Below are 27,589 nucleotides of genomic sequence, written 5' to 3'. Positions count from 1 at the left end.
TCTGCCAACTGTTGGAACACTCTAAGCTTAGATAACCATGTGATATTTCCACTTCTAACGATTTAATTATTGTTGTAAATAGTAGTTTATATTAATTAGAAATAGTGATATCATGGCTGAAGGATCTTACGAATACGAGTGTATGAGAGCTGAACTGTTGGGAATTGAAAAACCTGATTATGATCAGTTTATGAAAAAAGCTATGGAACAGGCGAAAAAGGAGATTGAAGAAGAGGAAGTAGATATAGAACATTTAAAGGTTAGTAGATATTAATTTATAGCTTATGATAACAAATATTTTGGTATCCAATATTAACATTACTTTGATAAAAAAATATATATCACGAAAATATCTTATGCGTGAACAATACTTTTTAAATTTAACAAATTATATCAATTTTAGATTTATTATGTATACCTATATATAATATCATTTTGACGATAATAATAATTACATTAACTACAGATTTTCACGCTGGAACATAAAGGAAATATGTACGATATGTTTATAACTTCGTATACTCCTATACAGGGTGATTCATTAAGAATTTCCAATCTCTGAGTGGTAGATTCTAGACATCAAAATATTAAGATTTGGCCCAAATCACTCAAATAAAATGTGGCTCGTTACTGAGTTACTGGGTTTTATTAAAATATTTAATAACTATTTTTACCGAATACTCTAAAACTATTTGACATATTATCCTTATCATATCTAGCAGAAAGTGTAGATACTGTACACTTTACTAAACTATGATAAATAAGCGCTTCTGGCTGCTACCAGAGGCGTCCGACAGGGGACAGTGAATGGTTGACCCTTCCCCAATTCTACGCCACTGACGGAATTGCTATTTTTGCACAATATTTCGACTCTCCAGTAGGTACTTTGTAAATCATATTCTCCTCATTCAGAACGATAAAGTCATTAGTTTTCGAGATATTTGAAGTTGAAAATGAAACGGCACAGCTATTTTGATTAATGTATTGTGCCTCTTCATTTTTAACTTCAAATATTTCGAAAACTAGCGATTTTATCGTTACGAATGAAGAGTATATTATTTATACGGATAGTATTGGAGGATCTAAACATTATGCTAAAATAGCAATTCCACCAATGGTGTAGAATGTGGGAAGGATCAACCATTCACTTTCCCCTATCGTACGCCTCTGGTAGTAGCCAGAAACGTTTGTTTAACATATTTTAGTAGGGTGTACAGTACCAACATTTTGTAGCAACTATGACAAGGATATGTGTAACTCAGTAAGGAGCCACATTTTATTTAAGTGATTCGGGTTAAATATTTTAATTATGTCTATCCAGTACTTCAAAAGTATTTGACACATCCTTATTATACTTGGCAGAGAGTGTAGGTACTGTACACCCTACTAAATAAATAATAAACGTTTCTGGATACTATCGGAAGCGTACGACAGGGGAAAGTGAATGGTTGACCCTTCCCACATACACCACTGGCGGAATTATTATTTGGGCGCAATTTTTCCAGTCTCAAATACTGTCTATATAAATAATATACTTTTCATTCGTAATGATAAAATCATTAGTTTTCGAGATATTTGAAATTAAAAATCAAGGGGCACAATACATTAATCAAAATAGCGTATCGTTTCATTTTCAACTTCAAATATCTCGAAAATTAATGACTTTATCGTTACGAATGAAGATTATATAATTTACTTACAAAGTATTGGAGAATCGAAATATTGCGCTAAAATAGGCATTTCGTCAGTGGCGTAGAATTTGACAAGGGTCCACCATTCACTGTCCCCTATCGTACTCCTCTGGTAGTAGCTAGAAACGTTTGTTTTTTATAATTTAGTAGAGTATACGGTACTTACACTCTCTGCCAAGTATGACAAGGATATGTAAAATAGTTATAATAAAGTTCTGGGTAAAAATAATTATTAAAATTTTAAATAAAACACCCTGTAACTTAGTAACGAGCCACATTTTATTTAAGTTAATTATGTTAAATCTTAATATTTAGGTCTAGAATCTACAACCCAGATATTGGACATTCTTAATGAATCACCCTGTAATTCCAATACTATAGTCCGTCTAGAAAGTATCCGGAAAAAAGAAAGCAGAATCATAATTTTACGGTATTTATTTCGATCACTTGAAATATAAAATTTCAACAAATAATTCATCTCATTTACTTATACAACCTCCATTTAAATTTAAACACTTAACTAAACATCCAGGTACACCCTAAACTAGGTCAAGGCCATAATTTTCGGTAATGGTGTTCTAGGCCTATAAAACTGACCGAATCAAATCTTCTTTATCTCGTCTGCTCGTTCCATTTCAATCTTCATCAGTCCCCATATGTTTTCAATGGGGCTAAGATCTGGAGATGCTGCTGGCCACGGAATTGTTGCCAATTCGTGTTCTTGTATCCAAGCTTGAGTATAAGCAGAAGTATGGCATCTTGCATTATCTTGCTGAAAACGCCTCCCCTCTGAATATAAAACATGAGCCGTTTCAAGAAGAAAACCATTTAAGATGTCACAATATTTCGCACTATCAACAGTACCATTAACTATACAGAGGGGTGTAGCACCACGCTGAGATATTGCTCCTCAAACCATTATTTTAGTGGGAAATTTGGAAATTTGGATATTTGAACGGTAACATTTTCTCTTGATAGGACTTTTAGATGATTTGCACCAAGCTGGAAACAACTTTCATCAGATATAAAGACATTATTAAAATTATCTTCTCGAAAACGTTGACAAAAATCTATTCTTCGTTGCCTTTGCAGAGATGTCATTGTAGGGATTTTTTTTGGATTCCTTGACATGTAGCCTTGCTTTTTCAGTGACATGCGGACAGTTTCTGGGCACACTTTTATTCTTCGTTGATTTCCAAATCTCTTCGTTAATTTTCGAAACCCTAGGCGCGGATTTTGTCGTCCTAAAGTCACTAAAGCATTTAAATTGTTTCCGCGAATCTTACGCGGTCTACTCGAAACTGGTCTATGTCTCATATCTATGCCATTTTTTATCCTCTTTATTGTCTCATACACTGCACTTTTTCCGAGTTCAGTCAATTGCACTAATTTTTTAACGTTTTGGACACCCTTTCTATACAAATATTCCACCACTTTTCTTTTTTCTACTTGCGACATTATTTCACAAATCTTAAATCTGTTTACAAACAACAATATTTGACAGATGGTGTTGTCATGCGAATTGGTCCATAACCTAATATCGGCACAACCTACTTGATGCATTATTTTTGTCTTAAAATGTTACAAAAAGGAAATCTATTAAAATTAGAAAAAATATAAAATTCCGGATACTTTCTAGACGGACTATATTATCATACGTCTATGCACAGTTTTCCCCACTTTTCCCAAGTGTCACATTGGTGAATTAAATTGAATTAATCAAGAATTAATTAATTTCGTCACGAAATTAGTTTTGTTTTTAAATTCTTACGTGTTATTTCTATATATGTATTACTGTTTAAATTCAAATATGATTGTACAAATAACTGGATACATTTCTCCTTTCTGTCAACCCACTCGATCCCTTATCGGAATTATACTCTGGTCAAATTACGAAAACAACAAACAAAAGTTTTTTAGCAGTTATTTTATTGCTAGAATCGAATCTTAAGAACGTAGAGAATTTCGCTCCAAAATATTTTAAATGCATTCATTTTTTCGAATCCTGAGAAAACTAATAAATATTTTTGAAATTTTAAACGCAGAATGAAAGATTACATTATTACCGAGGGCCGAAAGTCCCTTTGAATAAACGAAAAGCTTATTTTTAATGGAATATCAAAAATCACACTAAATTTTTTCTTTTTTTTTTCATCCCTGTAACTTATTAAAATAAATATTATATAAATTTTCAGGGACTTTCTGCCCTCGGTAATAATGTAATCTTTCATTGTGCGTTTAAATTTTTCAAAAATACCTATTAATTTTCTCAGGATTCGAAAAAAATGAATGCATTTAAATAGCATTGGACCAATATTTTGCCCATACCCCTTTAAGGGGAAAGGCGCAAAATGTCGCCTGTCAAAATTTTCAATGTATAATATTTTATCAGTATATCAGTATATAGTATTTTCAATATACATATATAAATAAGTATTTTTGAAAAATTTAAACGCAGAATAAAGCATTACATTATTACCAAGGGCCGAAAGTCCCTTAGAATAATTAAAAAGTTTCTTTTGAATGAAATATTTACAATTAAAAATCACACTAAATTTTCTCTTTTATTTTCACCCCTGTAACTTATTAAAATAAACATTATAGAAGTTTTCAGGAACTTTCGGCCCTCAGAAATATTTATAATAATTCATTCCCCGTTTAAATTTTTCTAAAATACTTATTAGTTTTTTCAGGTTTTGAAAAAAATGAATACATTTAAAACACATTGAAAATTTTGACAGGCGACATTCTTCCACTTTTATTTATAGAATATAACACAAAATTTTCTATTTATTTTTTTACATTCTCATTATTAACTGAATGTAAAATTTATTACGCAATTTATGGATATGGATAGTATTCAAATATCATCACTCATTAATATTTTTTAGGAGGTAGACCTAGAAAAAGAAGGTATTAATAGAATGACAGGAAGATTGGATGAATTAAACAATATCCTGAAAAAGACTCAATCGAAAATAAATCGAATGAAGGTAAGATTTTTTAGAAAACTTGTGCAAATTCGTACATTATTGATGTTTTGTTAAACTTATTATTTTTCATACTTCTATTATAGAAGAATCATATATCGGTGTAAGAATCTTCAGAACAGAATAAAAAAACAGATATAATTAACCCCTTAGGGGTCTGTAATAAGCGCAACGTTATTTTTAATTACCGTGAATAATATTATAGCATCAAACTCCAGCTTAGTTCGTGGCAGATTATATGCGGATGATCTGGTATTAGTATCTTCAGGAAAAAACATCTCATCAGTACAGCGTCACTTACAAACCTCACTTCATGAACTCGAAAACTGGTCGAAGAAAACAGGATTTCAGTTTTCACTCAGTAAATCAAAGTGTTTGTTATTTTCAAAGAAACGTGATCCGATTAAACCGCAACTAAAATTATCTAACCAGATCCTGAATTATGCCGATGACATTAGGATCTTATGGGTGGTTTTTGATACGAAACTCACATGGAAAAAACACATCCTACAAATAAAAAAAACATGCCAAAATGGAATTAATCTTATGAAAACTCTCTCTAATAAAAACTATGGAGCTGATTATAACTTCATAATCCATGTTTATAAAACCCTAATTAGATCTAAAATAGATTACGGTTCCATAGTATATGCATCTGCTAAAGAATCCTTATTACACCACCTTGACGTAATTTAAAATACGGCATTAAGAATAGCTACAGGAGCATTTCGGACCAGCCCAATAGAAAGTTTACGAGCAGAAACTAGAGAGCCATCACTTAAATATAGAAGGATGCACTTAACTCTCACATAAACATTTGCTGCTAATTCTAATCCAAACAATCCATCTAGAAGTAACATATTCACTGATCGTTTTAAAAACCTATATACTGAAAGTAGGAACATGAAACCGCCATTCTACGAAAGAGTTAGGTAAACCCTTAGGACTTTATACATTCCGATACCAAATACATATTCCAACTTCATAGAAATTCCTCCTCCTTGGACATTAAGCATTCCTCAATCCGATACATCTTTAAATATCTTTAGAAAGAACTATACTATACTCCACACTCCTTAATAAAAAATACTTTCATCAACAAACTAACAAAATTTTCTAAATCCTATCATATATACACAGACGCTTCTAAAATATCTACTGGAGTTGGGGCAGCTATCATTACTCCAAATATTACACTTGAGTATAAACTACCATCCTTAAACTGTATACATACTGGCGAGCTATACGCCATCTATCAAGCTCTCGTTCATATTAACTCCAGTATTATATCCAATGCTCTTATAATTACCGATTCCCTCAGTTCCATCCATACCATTAACCAACCGTACCTACACGAAGCATCCAATTGCTCTCCTAATTAAAAAAAAAGAACTAGCTACCATTCAAAACAACAACCATACTGTACAATTCCTATGGGTTCCTTCACACATATTGGCCTTCAAGAAAATAAAGAAGCGGATCGTACAGTACAGCCCAACAAGCCAGGAACAGTAAAACCGCGAGTGAAGTGAGATATGTAGTTCTTTCTGTGGCAAAACCAGTGGGACAGTCCAACTTCAAAACTTCGCGAAGTGAAAACGTTTGTAAAACCGCGGAAATCTCAAATTCACAACAGAACTCACCAAGTCATTGTTACTCGTCTTCGTCTAGGACATACCCGACTTACCCACGGACACACTTTTGGTCACACTAATCCCACTTTATGTGAAAACTTATATCCAACTAAGTGTTAAGCATGTCCTTGTACAGTGCCCAAGATACCAGTTGCAGAGACAGAACAACCACATCATCGGATCAACAAGTGAAATCTTAGGAGAAAATTGTAAAATTGAACATTTGGTAAAATTTCTTAAAGATATCAATGTATTTAACAAAATCTAGCATTTGTAAATAAATTATCTTATGTATATGTATATATGCAGCTAATAACCTCAGAGGTTGATGCGATTATTTTGTAAAATAAAAAAAAATATAAGTAATACCGGAAATTGTCTCCATCCATCCTATGGCTCTACTGCTCCAATTCGAGCCCTGGCCTCCCTCAGCAAACCTCACAATTCGTTACGGTCTTAAGCCATTCTTCTCCGATAGACTTCCAGAAACATTTCTTGCGTCCTCATCCACACCATTCTTCCATCGTTTCCTCGGTCTCCCAATGGGTATTCTCACCTGCATTCCTGCATTCAACAGGGTTTTTGGAAGCCTGTTTTCTTCCATTCTAAATACATGGCCTAATTCTAAATAGAAATATGTAGGTGAACATACTAAGATAAAGGTGGTTCTCTCTCTTTTTCTATCATAGGTCTTGGGCAACACAGTGGGCTATGAAGACGTTTCCCGGAACATTAAAAAGATCCTGCTGAACTTCTGTGCTTTATTGCTTGGTCGTAGGTTATTTTATCTCCTGTTCAAGAGTTCGTGCTCCTACCTTTTTTATTTGAGCCAGCATATATTTCAAGAAGATTTGGGTGAACTTCTTTTAGTTTACCTTTTGGCAACTTCTTAATTCGATATATTCTCTATTTAATTTCATAATGATCTTCCCATTGTCTTTATGAGACAAGCCTCGACGACACTGTAGATTATAAAGCGAGACAAGATCACCTACGTCAAAGCGTTCATTCTTGCATCGAAAATCATATTAATATTGAAAAAGATCCTTCTCGTCTGATTAATGTTTGAATATCCGTGATATATCTATCCACCGGTTCGTTTTTCCTTTGCTTCCTGTTTCTGATTTACTCCTCTAGTTGTAGAGAATACTCTCTAGGATAGAAAGCTTTTTAAAATCTTCGCTGAAGTCCATCCATGAATTCCAATTTCTATTGTTGTTTCGGTACCATTAAAATGCATGGTCTCCTATCAATTCTGGTAATGCTTTTAGCAGATCTTGCTTATCGACCTCGTAGGCTAGGCTTAACTCGTCTATTCTCTCTATGAACTCTACCGCATCCGAATGTTTCTTGTCGAAGTGTGCATTCCACTTCCGTACTTGATTTGTAAATCTGATTGCCTCATTTGTTTTGTCATTGTTAAGTCTTGGCTTGTGATTATCGAAATTTCCTGGGTCAGTATCTGATGCAACTTCCTCGGAAGTATTGATTTTTGGTATTTTTCCTGTCGCTTCCCCGCGAACTTTATAAAAAGTTCTGAGTCTTGATCTTAACTGGAATCTAATTCGCATTTTTCGGCTTCGCGCTGTAATTCCTCTTTGGAAAGACGATTTATCCATGACGTACCTATCATGGCACCTGTTACTGAGTCTGTGACTTACACCTCACTGCGGTGTAAGTTGTAAAACAGTCACGCGATTAAAATATATAAATTTATCGAGAGCTCGTTCACTTCACTTGCTACCGTTTAATTATGAGCAGCAAAATACTTCAACACGGTACACCTCGCTGCTCAAGTCGGCCTGGCTCAGTTTGCGAGATCACGTCAGTACGGCGTCTCGCTCACTTCGCTTGGCTGGTAGTGGAGCCCAGACCTGTCGCTTCAAGACTGGAGAATCTCCGTTCGCTGGCCTCCTTAAGTATCCCTCTGCCTGTGCTGTTTCGGAGAAGCGGAAATGAGTGGGGGAAATCCATCTGCGCGGATTGTGGAACTCGTACGGTTCTAGTGTTGGTGCGTGTTCGCGACGTATTATTACAATATATTACTGGCTATCTGCATTTTGCCGAATTGTAAGAAAAGTATCTTATTACATTGCTCTATTACGTCCTCGGTTTGTACAAATGCCCCACAACAGCAGTGAATTAAATAAGCTGCAAAATAATTTCTACCAAACTTCAAGATTTCCGAAGGTCCTTGGAGCGATAGATTTCATATAATATAAAAATACAAGCCTCTGGAGTGTACATGACTCAACAATATTGTTCTGAAACTATTTTTTGTGGCATCTTAATACAATATTTTTATTGGCAATAAGTCACAATTTGACTTTAAAATAAGTTTAATTTGACGTTTCGACATCCATTTCGGAAATCGTTCTCAAAATACGGTATTTTGAGAACTAGCAATTTTCTCTGGCATTTGGAGAACTAGCATATCTCATGTTCCTGTTTGTACCAAACACTGTCTGTTTTTTCATCAAACTTTCGTTTTCATACTAAAAATAATTTTTGGTTCTTCTCTTCATTTTTAGTAATCCAACAAAAATCGACCAATAACAAAGTTCAGGATATAATGCACTTGCATTATAGTTGCTTGCAGTATAGTTGGTGAAAAAATCATTACACTAGAACTTATTCGACGAATAAAAAGATTGATTCAGACCAACAGGTCATATCACGGTACGATCAGATCACAGTCAAATCACCTTCAAGGTTCAACCCTGTCACATACACAGTCCGGGAAGCGATTTTACAAAATATACCCTCTGTCCGCCTTCTACACAGACGTCATTCAGAACTGTAACTATCCATACCCGTTATCAACACATCTTACAAAATATACCCGACTCCAGCACGTTATTTTGGTGCCATTTAAACTTTTTAACCAACTATTATGCAGTAATCTTGAATGTGGTCGACAGTATGTTAGTGGTCATCGTTTCATCTAAATACATACAGTGCACTGGAATAAGTGTTACCCCCCCTTACTAACGCTCCAAATAAGCCAAACGCTCGGACAGGTCGATTTTTAAAATAATCATAGTATATTATAGCATCAATGTTTCGAACTTTACGCGATACATCTTCAGGTGGCAAGCATAACTCTGTTTTTTTTAATAGGAAAGTACATCATGTGACACCTCATTCAAAAGCTTTTGAAATACTGATTACAAAAATATATATTACTTTAAACCTTTTTGAGACCGTAGGCGCAAAATTTCGATAGAGTGCTTTTTAAATGTATTCAGTTTTTTCGAATCCTGAGAAAACTAATCGTATTTTTGAAAAATTTAACCGTAGAATGAAATACTACAGTATTATCGAGGGTCTAAAGGGCCTGAGAACTTCTATAATGATTTTTTTAATAAGTCACAGGGGTAAAAAAAAGAGAAAATTTAGTCTGGTTTTTAATTTCAAATATATCATTCAAAATAAACACTTTGTTTATTCTAAGGGAGTTTAAGCCCTCGGTAATAATGTAGTATTTTATTCTGCGTTTAAATTTTTCAAAAATACTTACTACTTTTCTCAGGATTCGAAAAAAATGAACGCGTTTAAAAAAATTTCGATCGAAATTTTGCGCCGACGCTCTCAAAAATGATTAAAGTATTATACATTTTTGTAATCAGTATTTCGAAAACGATTTTAATGAAATACCACATGATGCACCTTCCTATTTAAAAAAATCAAAGTTGTGCCTGTCACCTGAAGAGGGATCGTGTAAAGTTCGAAACGTTGATGTTATATTATACTTTGATTATTTTAAAAATCGACATGTCCGAGCGTTTTGCGTATGTGTTAAAAATAAATTAGTTAATAAGGGGGTAACACTTGTTCTAGCGCACTGTATGAAAAATTTCTGAATTATGTTCTGATAATTCTAATTTTAACGTGTGCGTACGAATAAATCTAAACCGAAATAATACCGAGATAGATTATAGTGTGCAATGTAATAAATGGATAGAAAACTTTAGTGAAAATACAAAAACACAGTGGATTCAAATGGCACCATATATGCTGGAATCGGGTATATTTTGTAAGATGTGTTGAAAGCGGGTACCGATACTTACAGTTCTGGATGACGTATGTGTAGAAGGCGGATCTTGTGCTCACAGCGGATATATTTTGTAAAATCGAGTCCCGGTAGGTCAAGGTCAAAGTCAGTCGGCATTCAATTCGGCGGTCAATTCGGCATTCAGTCCGATCAAGAGAGTCTTGCTGTAGGTAAAAACCTACATAATTTACTATTTTATTTGGGAAATAAGCCACACTTGCAAGTTGGAAATTAAATTTACTGAATCCACGAGGAAAATAAACTTCCTGTAGCCGGCTGTATACCATAAATCACAAAAATACCAGGTTTTTCTATTCTACTGACGTTTCGACTTCCACTTCGGAAATCGTTGTGTCCGAATTTCGATTTCAGAAGTGGAAGTCGAAACGTCAATAAATTTAATTTCCAACTTAATTTTTGGCTTAAATTATTTCTCAAGTAAAATAGTAAATTGCATAAGATGCCACAAAGAAATAACTTCAGAACAATATTTAAAAACCTACATGCTGTATGTTTTGTCAACCTTATCTTGTGGTGACTATGGTTATATCAAGATGTTCTAAAAGTCAATTTTTAACAAATTATCAGTAAAAGATGTATTTTTGTTATTACTAAGTTTTCAATCTAATAGCACATAAAACAACATCCAAAAATGTTACTCTACATCCTACCAGATTGAAAACAATGGGAACCTTCTCTGGTGACACCTCCGAGGCTTCTACAATTTGCAAGCCTTAACGGATGTTGAGACTAAGGAAGATGAGAGAATTTTACAATTTATAATTCACGTCACATCTCCTCAGCGCGGCAAAGTTCCAACGAGAATGGTTCCCTTCGTACTCCAATCAGAGTAAACATGTAAATCAAAAATGAATAACCATTTTCAATTTCGTTGCAACCCGAGACTACAGCCGCATCATTATTCCAGTTCAATCAGAGAGTGCAGCTAGCACCTCTACCGGTTTCGAAACTTATTAGTCTCTCGTCAGGAGGCACATATGCTGCTCTCTCTGACCCAACCAAGATAAACTACGGCGTGCAGTCACGGATTGCAACGAACTAAATGGCAGGGATGCCCTAGCGACAACTTCTAGAAAATTACTAAGTTTTCAATCTAATAGCACATAAAACAACATCCAAAAATGTTACTCTACCAAATTGAAAACAATGGGAACCTTCTTTGGTAACACCTGCGAGGCTTCTACGAAAGCCTGCAACGAAATTGAAAATGGTTATTCATTTTAGATTTACATAATGACTCTGATTGGAGTACGAAGGGAACCATTCTCTTTGGAACTTTACCGCGCTGAGCAGATGTGACGTGAATTATAAATTGTAAAATTCCCTCATCTTCCTTAGTCTCAGCATCCGTTAAGGCTTGCAAATTATTGTAGAAGCCTCGGAGGTGTTACCAGAGAAGGTTCCCATTGTTTTCAATCTGGTAGGATGTAGAGTAATATTTTTGGATGTTGTTTTATGTGCTATTAGATTGAAAACTTAGTAATTTGCTAGCAGTTGCCGCTAGGCCATCCCTGCCATTTCGTTCGTTGCAATCCGTGACTGCACGCCGGGGTTTGTCCTGGTTGGGTCAGAGAGAGTAGCATATGTGCCTCCTGACGAAAGACTAATTCGACTAGTTTCGAAACCGGTAAAGGTGCTTGCTGCACTCTCTGATTGAACTGGAATAATGATGCGGCTGTAGTTTCGTGTTGCAACGAAATTGAAAGTGGTTATTCATTTTTGATGTATTTTTGTCTTTCTTTCTTCAAGTATAGACACTTTCTATTGCCGATATTAGAATAATTTTCTTGCTGTAATATTCATGACTAAAGGACTGATTGATAGTAGATTATAGCATGTCCTTTAGAAGTTAGCATGTCCATTCACAATTTTTTATAATTATAATAAGTTAGTTCCTATCATTATATATTACGGTAATCAACTGAGTTTATTCATAGACCAGGGCATTGAGGAAAAAATAAATCGATTTTTAAATAAGGCTCCTATCGACTTACAACTTTTTGCATTGTGTTGGGGCTGACGTCAGGAAAAGGTCTTCAATAGAAAAATGGGTGGAAATGCAAAATTACATTTACAGTGCATAAAATGTTTACAAAAGTGCATAAACATGTTAAAAGCATAAATATGTTAATAGCATAAAAAGGCCAGTTTTTATTAGTCGGTGGTTTTTGGGGTGGCTGAACATGAAAACGCTATCAGAACTTACCCCCTGAAAACCTGGTGCACAGGGTTATTGCTATGGCAGGTTATCCGCACTTTTGAGGGTTTTCGGCACTAAATTGATACAAACAATTTACTCGAGGGTTTTTGGGGTCGATCGAACACGAATACATTATTAGAACCGACACCCGGAGCACCCGGTGCCGAAGTACACTGCTGGCTGAAGCACATCGTATTCTGGAGTTTTGAGGGTTTTCGGCACTAAATTGATGCAAATAGGGTACTCGGGGGGTTTTGGAGATATTGATTACGATTATGATGTAGGTGAAGGCCCCTTGTATGTCTTTTTAGTGCCGAAAATACTCGAAACTCCAGAAAATGACATGCCTTAGCAGTGAATCTGGACACTAGGTGCTCCGGGGGTTAGTTTTGAAGGTGTCTTCTTTTTAGCGTCCCGAAAAACCACCGAGTAATCTGTTTGCACCATTTTAGTGCCGAAAACAACCCTCGAAACTCCAGAAGATGATGTGCCTGAGCAGTGACCCTGGATACCGGGTGCTCAAGGGGTCTGCTCTGATGGCGCATTCACGTTCAGCGACCCCAATATCTCCCCGAGTAACAAAATATGGCCCTTAATATACTGATTTTAACGTGTTTATGCATTATTGATGCATTTTGTTCTCTGGAAATGTGGATTTTAATGCATTTTATCCATGCGTTTTCACCCATTTTTCTATTGTAGACTTTTTTCCTGGCATCATCCCGAATACAATAGAAAAAGTTGGAAATCCCTTTTGGAAGGTGTTGTATTTAAAAATCGATTTATTCTGGTATTTTTTATTCTAAATGCCCTGGTCTATCAATACAATTTAGGAATTCTTGATGAAATCATTTTAAATGCCGACATGTACTATTATTAATATTTGCTTTTTTGATAACGGTTTATTAATGTTGTTCTGAAGCTATTTCCTTGTGGCATTTTTATAATTACGTATTTTTTATGGAAAATAAGCCACAATTTTACTAAAAAATGAATTTATTAACGTTTCGAAGCCCAAATCGGGTTTCGTTGTCAAAATACAAAATACTAGTAAAATAAAACAAACATGTTGTTGCTAAGTAAAAAAATTCTTCTAATAATTTATTTAATCTGACTCATTTATATTGGCAATTCAGACGTATATTATACATTTTAAAGTAGAAGACTTTAAAATGATATCGCCAATATTTATGAGTTGCGTTCCTGGGACGACTTTACTAAAAGATAGTTCATTCGATTACATGAAATCAATCCCAACTCAAGAATATCCGTCGCAAAAAAATCATAGCATGTGATCTGTCTTTAAAAAGACAACCAAATGCAACGATGACAGTAAAATTCTCGCGTTAGAGATTCCATAGTAAATCACGAGGGAAAACCAGGAAAAAACCTCGTGATACTATCCCGACATCGTAAGTATTTGGTCTTACATTTAATCTACCTTCAAAAAACTAATACCAAATTCTGACTTTAATATGTTTAAATTATAAATAATATTAATATTACATAGATATACAATAAGTAATACTAAAATATAAAATTTGTACTAACTCGATATGTTATTGACTTACTAATCGTGGTATTTTCTTTCTATTGACTTCCTCTTTCTATTATAAAGAGGAAGTTATAGAAAGAAAATACCACGATTAATAACAAAAATAACAAAAATATATTCACCAGAATAAATCAATTGTTCAATCAGCACCTAGAGACTTGTAAATTCAGGATGATGTCAGGAAAAAAGTCTACAATAGAATAATGGATGAAAATTCATAATTGCATATTTTGTGCATAAAATGCATCCAAAAGTGCATAAGCATGTCAAAATAAGTATATAAAGGGCCAGATTTTGATATACGGTGGTTTTTGGGGCGCTCAACACGACTGCACCATTAGAATCGATTACGGAGCACCTGGTGCCCAAGGTCACTGCTAAGACACGTCATCTTCTGGAGTTTCTAAAGTCCACTTTACATCAACAATAATTGATCAAGAAATTGACAACAAGTTATTTAAGGTCAAATTTGGCTTATACAAAACACAATTCTACATCCAATTTTGCCGTGAATAAAAAGAAAATAAAGAAATTTGACAAAATAAAACATATCCAATTGTTCTATTTCATCAAATTCCTTCATTTTCTTTTACAAACCGTACATTTTGTACACGCAAATTTGGCTTTGAATAACTTTGTCAATTTCTTGTTCAATTTATTGTTGATGTAAAGTGGACATAAGATTTTCGGCATTAACGGGTTACTCGGGAAGTTTTTGGGGTTGCGGAAAACGAATATGCCATCAGAACAACACCCGGAGCACCTGGTGTATAGGTAGGGGAAGGACGTCGAAGATGACGCACCTAAGCAAAATACATTTTATTTAAGGGTAAAAAATATTTAAGCTAACTTTGAATGCTACGAGCCTGTAATTTGGACATTTCTATAACCAATTTCTAGGATTATTTTTTCAATAAAAGGAAGTATTTTTTATGCGGCTTTAAAAAAAACGCTTTTGCGCCATCTTACCTTCCACCGAGGGAAAGATGACGCACAGTGATGGTGAAGATGGCGCATGTAGGTATCTATATTAAAAGCGCAAGTGATATGAAAAGAAAATTTATTTTTTAATACTGAAAGTAAGAAAATGTAAACAAAGCTTTTTTAACATATTAACAAAAGTCACAAATGTAGTTTTCGGGACTTTTGGCTCCACTGCATTCTTTATGCACCCATTGTCCACAACTTGTGCATCTGAACCATGTTTCCGTCTTTTTGCCGAAGTCTCCACATAATATGCAGATATCAGTTTCACCTCCCTCGTTGATTATATCATCCAACTCATCGTCATTGCAAAGACCTTCTTCATCAAAATCGCTTTCTTCAGTATCGCTATCCTCCAAGATTTTTTTGTTTATTTTTTGTTTGATTATTTTTTGTACTTTGGCTTTCCCTTTATTTTTATTTAGTTTTAATCCTGCATCATTAACCAATACTTGTCTGGTTACTTTTTTCTTTCCTTCTTCCGACTTCGCCAGTTTTTCTTTTTTTTTTATTCTCTTTTTCTTCTAAGAATTCTTTTAAAGGGGTGCTTGTTAGAATTTCAGAATGTTGCTTTTGTCGTCCATATTTTCTTTTAATTTTTTTATTGGGCAAAGGAACTGGAGAAATAAGTGAAAGAGAAATATGTGGACGTTTGGTTATTTCATTTTGTTTTGTGGGGGTTGTGTGACGACTTTCAGGAGACTGTCGGCTGGTTGATGGACGTGGTAATTCTGGTTCTCTTATAGATGGTGTTGTTATTAGTGGAGGTGTTCCCTGAGGTGCAGGTTCAGGAGAAACATCTCTATCCAAGCTATCATTGTTTAAATTATCAGCAGGAAAAAAGTCATCTTCTGTGAACTTATCAGAGTTTAACGGAAAAATTCAGCACGTTCCGAAACCAGAAACGGCCTTATCAATATTTGCCACCTGATCATATGCTAACTTAAAAATCTCGGCAACATCATATGGAGTAATTTTATCTTCAAACTCTGAGTTGCTGATCTTAGATTTTAGAAAGGAATTGCAATGGCGACCATACGCATATTTTAATGCAGAAAAAAATGACACATCAAGAGGTTGTAATTTGTGGGATGTGTGGGGTGGAATACTAACCATTATAATCCCATTCTCTTTGCAGTAATTATAAATATCCAGTGAAATATGGCTCGAGTGATTATCTAATACTAACATCACGGGATTATCTGGACTAGACAGGACTTTTTTTTGGAAATGCTTCAGCCATAATAAAAACATAGACGTATTACTCCATCCATTATTTGTGCAGTTGTAAATCGCACCGCTTGGTCCATTTTTCTGAAGCTGTGGGCTCATCCTCTTCCTGGGAAATATAAATAATGGAGGTATGTAGTTACCGGAGGCACTGAACGCCATTATTACCGTGATATTCTTCCCTCGTTCCCACGAAGAAATGATTCCAAACTGCTTTACTCCTTTGGGTCCAAGTCTTTTACATGATTCTTTAGGAACCGTAGATATACCGGTTTCATCAACATTGTAAATGCGATCTGGCAGAAATTTATATTTTTCTTGCACTGTTTCCAAATTTTTAAAAAAGCGGTCTACTTCTATTTTATTGAAGGCTGTTATTCTATTAATGCTTGTAGCTTCTGGCTTTCTCAAGGAAATTTGAGGATTTCGTTTTATAAATCCTAGATACCAGTCTTTTCCAGCCATTTGTTTATTCTTATTAAAATTGTGTTTAATTTCATTGCGTTCTGCATAAGCAAATGCCATGGTTCTCAACTCTATGCAAGTGATACCAAAAAATAAATTGGCCAGCTTGAGAACATGATCTAGTATCTCCTTTTCATGATGTGCCGAAAACAATGGGGCTCTACCAAGAGACTCTGATTTGACTTCCTTTAATAAATTTTTAACCTTAAGTTTTCTCCTCAATGTAGCTTCTGGTATTGAAAATGCCCTTGCCACTTCCCGAATTTTACGACCATCTCTACAAATTGCATTCAATGCTGCATTAAGAGCTGCTGCAGAAAATGATCCTCTCTGTGTTTTTCGTATATATTTTCCCATTTCTAAAAAAGAAAAAGATGCCTCAAAATGCAAAATAGACACTAAATAATAAATATTCTATACTCCATTGTTATTTAAGGTAATGAACTGAAAAGGCAAATATGACGCACTATAACAGCAAAGATGACGCAGTCTGCGTCAACTTAGCCTGTTCAGCATAACCTACAAAAAATGGTTATCAAAATTATCCATCATCAAATATTTAACAGATAAATCCTCGCTAACTGAAAATAAATATCACCTACTCCCATGAATATGCAGAAAATCCAATGGAACCATTTTTAAACAACTTACCATTAATATTCGCAGTGTCAAAAATAACAAGAAATCAACGTGTATCGCGTTACTCTGCCTCACAGATACTAAACAGTACGAAAGCTGACCGATGAAGTTTTAAAGTAATAGTAGTTTCTAAAGGAGGGCGCCACGGGTATAAAAACTGAATTTAGTGAAGTACTTGATAAAATACAGAGGTGCGTCATCTTAGACGCTGCGTCATCTTCCCCGTCCTTCCCCTACACGTCATATTCTGGAGTTTCAAGTGATTTCGGCACTAAACTAACGTACATAGATTAATGGGGTGTTATTCGCCTGAATACGCCATCAGAAAAGACACCCGAAGCACCTGGGGCCCAGTGTCACTGCTAAGGCACGTCATCTTCTGCAGTTTCTAGAGTTTTCGGCATTAAATTGATGCGACTGGATTACTCGGGAAGTTTTTGGGTTGCCGATAGCGAATATGCCATCAGAACAACACCCGGAGCACCTGTGTCTAGGGTCAAGTCATATTCTGGAGTTTCGAGTGATTTCAGCACTTAACTGATGTACACAGATTACAGCCATTTCGGGATTGCTGAACATCCATATGCGACCAGAACCGACTCCCAGAGCACCTAGTGACCACAGACACTGCTAAGGAGTTTCGAGTCATCTGGAGTTTCGAAGGTTTTCAGCACTGAATGCATGCAAGCAATTACTAGGGGGGGTCGCTGCATATGAATACGCCATCATAACTCTGACCCCTGGACCACCAGTTGTAAAAGTCACTGCTAAGACGTTATATTTTAGTTTTTGGATGCTTTTTGGGTACCAGGTACACCGAGGTGGGTTCCCCGAGTCCCCGAGTAACAAATTTGCATTAATTTAGTCCCGAAAACACTCGAAACTCCAGTTGACGTGCCTTAGCAGTGAACCTGGGCACCAGGTGCTCCGGTGGTCAGTTCTGATCGCGTATTCGTCTTCAGTAGCCCAAAAACCCTTAAATTACAAAATCTGGCTCTTAATACACTTGTTTTGCCATGTTTATATACTTTTGAATGCATTTTATACACTTTAAAATGCAACGTATTTTAACAATGCTGGTTTAAACCGATGTGTATACATCCAACATGTACAATAACTTTCCCGATGTCTTCTTCTTCTTAAAGTGCCTATCCGTTCCGGATGTTGGCGATCATCATGGCTATCTTGACTTTGTTTACCGCAGCGCGGAACAGTTCAGTGGTAGTCGTGTTATACCACTTTCGTAAATTTTGAAGCCAGGCAATGCGTCTTCTTCCCGGTCCTCTTTTACCATTTACCTTCCCTTGGAGAATCAGTTGGAGAAGGCCGTAACGTTCTTGATTTCTCATAACATGTCCTAGATATTCCAATTTTTTTGTTTTGATGGTTATGAGAATTTCACACTCTTTCCCCATTCTACGCAGGACTTCCACATTAGTAATTCGGTCAACCCAGGATATACGTAAAATGCGACTATAACACCACATTTCGAAAGCTTCGAGCCGATAACAGTTAGTGTCCACGCTTCCATTCCGTAAAGCAGAACTGTGAATATGTAGCATTTCAACAGACGGTATTTTGTTTTTAATGATATGTCTCGACTGTTGAAAATGGGTCTCATTCTAACGTACCCATACAGAGAATTTGTAAATTTCGGGACCGCAGACGTTCGAATACAATTAGCGTCTCTTTGCAAAGACAATGACGTCGACTTTGCAAAGTAACAAGACACTTACTCAACACACACACTACACATGACACTAGGTACCTAACTGTTCAAAATTACCGTACCTACCATGCCAATGGCCATTAGTTGTCGAGGCATTAGCTAAATAAAAAAAAATACAATAATTAATTAATTGATTATGAAGCAGTCCTCTATCAAAATTGTCCAATTCTTTTTAGATAGGACTTATCATCTTTTTTATTAGGTGTCAGTAAATCTGCAGATGTGTCGTCTTGGATATATGTGTCCTTCTTTAATTTATCTTCAGTAATTTTTTTTTCATTTTCTTTGCAAGTTCCTCTACACTTTTAACACTTTAACTGCCATGTGTACGATATACGGACACATTCGATGTTTATCCTGTCTACAGTCGACACATTACATTCCACTTTCAAAGCCATGTAATCGTGAGATGACCATACTTAACGATAGATCTCAATGAAACTTGTTGCATTCGATTCTTAAAAGCGTTAGAAAATTTTTTGAACTAAAGTGATGATGTAGAAATGAAAATTGCATTGTTCTTCTTCTTCTCCCTCTTTATAAGCAATGCTGCTTGTTCATTGGCGGATTGATACATCTATGAAGTTGTCACTCCATCTTTTGCGCGGTAGGCCGATAATTCTTCTACCGATTGGTGATTTATCTCTTGTTATCTTGACCACACGTGTCTTCCCCATTCTGGTTATGCGGTTATTCCATCCTTTTTTTTTCTATTTAGTGTCCATTCGTTTATAGATTGTGCGTTACATTGTCTTCTGATATCTTCACTCCTCTTTCGATCTCTCAGTGTATTTCCTGTAATTCTTCTCAGTACTCTCATATCTGCCGTTTCCAGTAGTCTTTGTGTTATGGCTGTCAGTGCCGCGCCAACACGTGGTAGCGCCTTGGTGCAAAACATTTAATGGCGGCCAAAATGAACAATCTTTATTGTAACCAAACAAAAATAACTAAAAATTCTCACACGTGCAACAGGAAAATAAAGTAAGTTAAAATAATTACTACAACATAAAAAACTAAACATGAAATAGCTATTTTATAAAAAATTAATTTTTCGCGCCTTCAGTTCGAAAAATCTTTTTATAATATGGTGAATATCAATTACATTTAATACTGACTCCTCTATAGAGATGGAGATGATAGATAAATTTGTCAACCGCTCATAACTGTTGGTCGATCTTAAATAATTTTTTATATAATCTTAAATAAGTTTCAGTTTAGAAAAATATCGTTCAGCAGTGGCATCAGATATGGACAGAGTGAGCAGAATGCGAAGAGCTATTGTTAAATTTGGGTAAACTGCAGTAAATTCGTTTAAAAATCTAAATTTTAAAATTTTATAAACATCATTTTTTAATTCTTTTAACAAATAGTTGCCTGTCACCTCTTATAACATAATGATTTAATTAATTAACCCACTTACCTGTGGGAGTCATATGTTGCCCCAAAGCCACATCCATAGGAATTTTATTTATCCTTTGGATTTTACGATGTTTACATTTATATAAGACTTTTAGTCTATTTTTAAAAGGTTTCAACCTTTGTATTTTTGGGTGGCTCACCATGTTCATGTAACACTGATGATGCTCTTGTTACAGAGCCAAAACGTATTGTTTCTATGTTTGTAGCCCTGTAGGGGCTTTTTAAAGTAATATACCTTTTACCAGGACAAAATTTTTTTATTAAATTTTGTAATTAATGGTATACAGCCAGTTACAGCAAATTCTTCCTTGTGGATCTTTTAACAAAGGCTGAAGCTGTATAATTTCTTCAAACAAATCGTCTCCCTCTATAACTAGATGATGGTATTTTTTTTACAAATTTCTACACAAAATATTTTGTGAGTTTTCTGTACTGTCGTTCAAATTATATTAAAATTTTAAGGAATCAACATGATTTTCCAATATGGAAAATCTTTCATTTACTGAAATTAATGCTTGGTCGAGAACACAAAAGAAATGAACTTGTAGAAGAACTGTTCGTAATAGAACTGTCTGCTTTTATTCCGACGCCGTAACAACTCTAGTTAAAATCACTAAAATTTTTGTAAGAACTCAAGTGGCGCCCTTTAATTGCTGGTGCTTGTGTGCGCCGCACACATTGCACACGTGGACGGCGCGGCCCTGATGGCTGTCTCGGGTCTTGCTTCTGATACATATGTCATTATTGGTCTTTCACTGCCTTTATAAAGTCTTGACTTCATCTGTGTTAATATGTCGGTTTCGCCATGATATAGTGTTATTAAGACATCCTGCCAGTTTATTTGCTTTTTGTACTTGATTTCTCACTTCTTTGCCCATCCGTAGCTGAGTAATGTAATTCCAAGGTATTTTATTTCCATTACTTTTCAATACTGATACCAAAATTGCATTGTTGAACAAGGAAAATTACTTTGCAAAAGTGCATTTGGGAGTGATGAAATAAAATAAATTTGCAATTCGGAAATAATTGACGGAAAAAGTTCAATATTACTACTCGTAGTCCATTCTTTGACGGTTTTTGCGGTAAATTTTAAAGAACCGCTTGGATTGACTTGAAATTTGGCATACATATAGATAATATGTCAAAGAAAAAAAGTGATATTGTGCCGATGTGTGCTTTTGCTCTGGGGGTGGGTACCACCCCTTCTCGGGGGTGGAAATATTTAACGTCAAAATAACCTCGGAAATTGATAGATATTTCAATTCTGAGAAAAAAATCTTATATACGACTTTTTCGATAAATTGATATTTAGCAAGTTATTCACGATCGAAATTGATGATTTCCTACATGAAAAATGCATGTTATTGAGTGGATTTTCAAAAATATCTCTAAAATTATGCATTCTTAGGAAAAAGTCATTATATTCAAAAAGAAACCTATTAAATTAATGAATGGAGTGGTGTTCTTTAAATTATTATAGCAATAACAAAACCTAAGTTACAGCCTACTTAAAATCGGGGTTTTTTCGAATTAACCTTGAATCAAACATTTTATCATTAAATAACGCAAGAAATAGAGATTTTTAGAAAAAAATTATGGAGATATCTTTTAAATATTTTACTGATACCTTTAAAAGGTGCTATGATAAAAGTGATTCGGATAAAAAATGGCCGAGTTATTACAAAAACAAAACGATTATGTCGTTGAAAAATCAAAAGAATAATTACTTAAATTGGTGAATTTTCCACAAAAATAAAAATTAACATTATTCCAACCACAATTAGGTTTATTTATAGCCTGACTACGCGTTCTAAACTTTTAACCAGTTTAAAGTGCTTAGGTTTGAAAAAAATTTCAATTTAGTATTAAATTATTTTTTGATATTTTATAAATGTTTTCCATTTTTCCAAAATTACCTGAAAACTAAAAGAAATCTGAAAAATATATATCAATACTAAAATGTAGTATTTTTCATAATAAACCTTATTCAGTTTTTTCAATGGCTCTATGGTAAAAACTGAGTGAGATATTTACATTTTAAATTTGCACGTAAGTGTGAGACGCAGTTTCCTAAGCTTTTTGAATCGCATGCTTTAAAAATCAAAGACCTTAAGAAAGTCCAACTTCTGAATACTTTTAGAACTTACAATTCCCCACAAAATAAGCTTTGGAACAATGAAATATTTTGAAAATTACAGAAGTTATCGTTGAAAAACCACATTGAAACTTATGTCGAATACTTTTTAAGCCTTGATATAAGTATTTATTTTTTTTTCATGAAAAAGGCGCATCGTATGAAAAAAACGGAAGATATATTTTCTGTCATAAATTAAATAAGTAACTGAAAAATGCTTGTTAATTTGAAATACCTCAGTGGCGTACTATTTTTTTTAATTCAGACTAGTACCCGTATGCACGCCAATGGTGAATATAAAATTCTTAATAGTAAGTCTGTCAATAAATGCGTAATAAGTACCTCTTAAAACCAACCAAATTTCATTTGCATATCTCAACCGGTTTTAGAGCAATCAATAAATCTTCACTTTGTAAGAGAAATGTCAACACCCCGTATCTTGGAACTTCATTAGCTACGACTCTTGTTCTACTAGGTCTCCAAACTTCATACATACACAGATTTTTTCAGTTTTTCATAACGATATTTCTGCTCGGAATATTTTTTCGATAAAATACTTACTTTTTGAGTTATTTGCGAAAAACCGTCTTACAACGTGGTTCTTTTGTTGAAAAATGAACCACATATTCACTGGCAAATAACTCGAAAAGTATTGACTTAGTGAAAAAACGTTATAGAACAGAAGTTGCTTAGAATTAGTCAGTTTATTCATTTCCGGACTTATTTTGGACCTATATTTTTTCACCCGCGAGAAGGGGTGAAACTCATCCCCAGGGCAAAAGTACACATCGGTACTATATCACTTTTTTTCCTTAACTTATTAGCTATGTGAATGCCAAATTTCATGTCAACCCAAGTGGTTGTTTAAAATTCACAGGTTTTGCAATATTTTACCGTGAGTTAAAATAAAGTTTAGATCACTACAAAATACATCGTTACCTAATTTAAAGTTACAAAATATTTTTTATACAAATTCTTATTTAGAGGGTAGTTTTTAAGGGTTTAAAATAGTTATTAACTATAAAATACATTTCAATATGATAAACAATCAAATTCCTATATTTAACATACTATTTAACGTACCTACACATAATTTAGATTTAAATAACGCTTATATCGGCTGTTTTTAATTTTTGGCAAAAAAGGGTAGTTTTCACCCCTTAAAAATCAAAAGCACACATTGTAGTCATATCACTTTTGAAGAGAAGGATAAGATGAGCTTTTTTGCAACATTTCTTATAAATCGGAGCGGTTCTTTAGAATTTAGAGGTCTTGCAATATTTTACCGTTAACGAACGTACTATCGTGGGTTTCTGAAGACGCTGAATACGAATACGTTGATGGTGATAGACTCCGAGGTGCCTGGTGCCAAGGACCGGGCTTTTTTGTGCAGTTTTGTGGAAATTATATTATGTTAAAGCTACATAAATATAATTGCGGTGGTCGCTGCAAAAGAAATACGTGGCCCTCAAGTCTCGATACAATTTTTTTTTTTCAATTTTGGGCTTTAATTTTATAGCTATCAAAAACTGTCTTTCTTTCTTTCTCCCCTTCCTTTTATTCTATTATGGTGTCGAATTTTCGCAAGCTACTTTAATTTCCATTCACCCATCTCTTCTTTTCTATTCCTTGCCATTATCTTCAATTACTTAAATGATTTTTGTTTAACTTTTCCTGTCTCTACTACTTGCTTTATCCATTTTTTGGGACTCCATCTTTTTCTTTTTACGATGTTTTTTGCTTCGGGGACTTTTCTTGTAATTCTGTTGGGTTGCACCCTCATCAGATGCCGATACGAGTTCATTTGTTTGTTTTCTAGTTTATTCATTATTGGTTCTTGGTTGGCCATTCTCCTAATAGTCTCGTTGCTTAATCTATCCTATTTTGTCTTTCCAACTATCTTTTCTATGTGTGTCATCTCCAGGGCCTATTTTACCACTAGGCCCGTGAGGCACCTGCCTCGGGCCCGTATTTTAATGGGGCCCGGAAATATCACCAAAAAAATTTTTATTACAATATCAAAATAGATTTTCAAAATTATTTCATTTTACGAACAGGAAATGATGAATGATAATAATAAGAATTATAATTAAACAATGTTTGATTGTTTAAATAGGTATAACTTATATTTATTGTTCATAAAAATTTAAATTTCTGGTGCAGTATTATTATTATTATTGTTAAATCATATTTAGGGCCCCAAAAAGTGTGTAGTGCCTCAGGCCTGATGTGAAGTAAAATAGACTCTGGTCATCTCCATTGTTTTTATCCTTCTTTGATGTTTTTCCAGAATTGTCCAGTGTTCACTTGCCTAGAGCATAGTCGGTATGATTATTGTTATATTTATTTTTATCTTTGTCTCTCGTGTTCTCTTTTCCCCAGTATTAGGGCTAACGCATAGTGTATCTTGTTTGATTTCTTTGTTCTGTTTGTTATTTCTAAGTCTATTTTTCCTTCGTTAGTAATTATACTTCCACGTATTCGTAAGTTGTTATTATTTCCAATTCTGAGTTTTTACATTTTATGTTTATTTCATTATCTTCCTCGCTGAATATCTTTATCTTACTTTTTTCCTCGTTGATTTCCATTTTTAGTTTTTCTATCATTTCTACCCATACATATATCGATTAGTTTCTGAATTTTATTTTAGGAATCTGCTATTAATAGGTACTATGTCATCCACATACATTAAGAACTCCATTATTACCGGTTGTAATTTTTATGCTATCCTATTATTATCTGTAGTTGGTTGGTTCTTACTTTAGTATTTCTTATCATTTATCTCATTATTATTAACTATTAACAACAAAACCTTTATTTTTTAGGCTTCCTGTGGATCCGTAGCTGGCCTTATTAAAACCAAAATAGGATCCTTTAGCGCACAATCTTCATTCGACGCTGAACATACTGATCCAAATGAACCGTCGTGCTCAAAAGCTACACGAACTGAGGGAAGTGGTTCTAGTAGTCCAGAAGAAATTACAACACCAGAAAATCCCCAGTCTTCCGAAAATGGTACATCCGTAAGAAAAAGTGAAATACAAAAAGCATTAGATAAGGATCTGAGCGCCCTTGACGCAATGATCGAAAAGGCTGAAAATGCGCAATATGCCATGAATCATCAAAATAAGCAGATGAAGAGATTTATTTAAAGTTGTTATTTTTAAGATGTAGTAGAGATTTTAAACACTTAATTATTTAGTTACCTTATCTCTAATATAAGATATCTGCCACAATAAACAATACCAACGTCCATATTCTAAAATAACGTTCACACAATTAGCAAGTATTTATTGTTGGTTTTCTTCTTCTTTCGAGATTTGGTAGTGGTCAGTATCTATCGGTTCTTCTTCATTCTTTTGAGGACCTCCTCATTTCTGACCTATTCAGTCTACGGAATTTTAACTATTCTCCGATATAGCCACATCTCAAATGCTTCCAATTTTCTGAAGATATCTTCGTTTAATATCCATTATTGAACACAGACATGAGAGTTTGGTTGATGTAGAGTTGATCTTCTGTTATCTTTTTCTTGCCAATGATAATATGCTTTGTCTTATTTACGTTTATATTGAGTCCATATTGTTGACTTTAACACGTGATTTTGTTCATAAACACTTGTAGGTTTTCTAGGTTGTTCGCAGATATCATGGTGTCATCTGAATTCCTGATGTTGTTTAGCCGATACCAGTTTAGAAGAATACCTTTTTCAGTTCCGTGCAAAGCTTCGATAGATGTTCTTTCAGAGTAGAGGTTGAAGATTAGAAGTAATAAAAGACAGCTTTGCCTCACTTCACACATGATTTTAACATATTCAGTGTGTTCACCTTCAACTCTGATTCCAGTAAAGGTTTCTAATTATTTTCAGATCTTTGTTATTAATTCGTGCTTCTTTTAGTATTTGCATCATCTTGGCATGCTGTACTCGATCAAACACCTTCTCGTAATTAACCAGACATGCGTATAAGTCGTAATTGACGTCTCAAGAAGTTGAACTCAATTAGTTTCAAAAAACTAAGTTTTCAATCTAATAGCATATAAAACAACACCAAAAATGTTACTCTACATCCTACCAGATTGAAAACAATGGAAACCTTCAATGGTTACACCTCCGAGGCTTCTAAAATTTGCAAGCCATAACGGATGCTGAGACTAAGGAAGATGAGGGAATTTTACAATTTATAATTCACGTCTTTCTGCTCAGCGCGGTAAAGTTCCAACGAGAATGGTTCCCTTCGTACTCCACTCAGAGTAAACATGTAAATCAAAAATGAATCACCATTTTCAATTTCTTTGCAACATGAAACTACAACTGCATCATATTCTAGTCCAATCAGAGAGCGCTGCAAGCACCTCTACCTGTTTAGAAACTTATTAGTCTCTCATCAGGGGGCACATATGCTGCTCTCTCTGACCCAACCAGGACAAACCCCGGCGTGCAGTTACGAATTGCAACGAACGAAATGGCAGGGATGCACTAGCGGCAACTGCTAGCAAAAAACTAAGTTTCCAATCTAATAGCATATAAAACAGCACCATTTTTGGTGTTGTTTTATATGCTATTAAATTGAAAACTTAGTTTTTTGCTAGCAGTTGCCGCTAGGGCATCCCAGCCATTTCGTTCGTTGCAATTCGTAACTGCACATCGGGGTTTGTCCTGGTTGGGTCAGAGAGGGCAGCATATGTGCCTCCTGATGAGAGACTAATAAGTTTCGAAACAGGTAGAGGTGCTTGCAGCGCTCTCTGATTGGACTAGAATATGATGCGGCTGTAGTTTCGTGTTGCAACGAAATTGAAAATGGTTATTCATTTTTGATTTACATGTTTACTCTGATTGGAATACG

At 34.7% G+C, this 27,589-nt stretch overlaps 1 protein-coding gene across 1 annotated transcript; it reads left to right on the top strand.

Annotated features, from left to right (window-relative positions):
- LOC114342212 (uncharacterized) lies at positions 1–27,204 on the top strand. The gene is made up of 3 exons (XM_028293004.2): positions 1–259; positions 4,583–4,684; positions 25,571–27,204. The coding sequence occupies exons 1-3, from the start codon at positions 113–115 to the stop codon at positions 25,895–25,897; spliced, it is 576 nt and encodes a 191-aa protein (XP_028148805.1). The 5' UTR covers positions 1–112; the 3' UTR covers positions 25,898–27,204.
- The last annotated feature ends 385 nt before the right edge of the window (positions 27,205–27,589 follow it).

Source organism: Diabrotica virgifera, chromosome 7 (assembly GCF_917563875.1).
Source record: "Diabrotica virgifera virgifera chromosome 7, PGI_DIABVI_V3a".
NCBI lineage: Eukaryota > Metazoa > Arthropoda > Insecta > Coleoptera > Chrysomelidae > Diabrotica > Diabrotica virgifera.
Note: the sequence above shows the minus strand (reverse complement) of the source record. Positions and strands in the feature narration are given on the sequence as shown.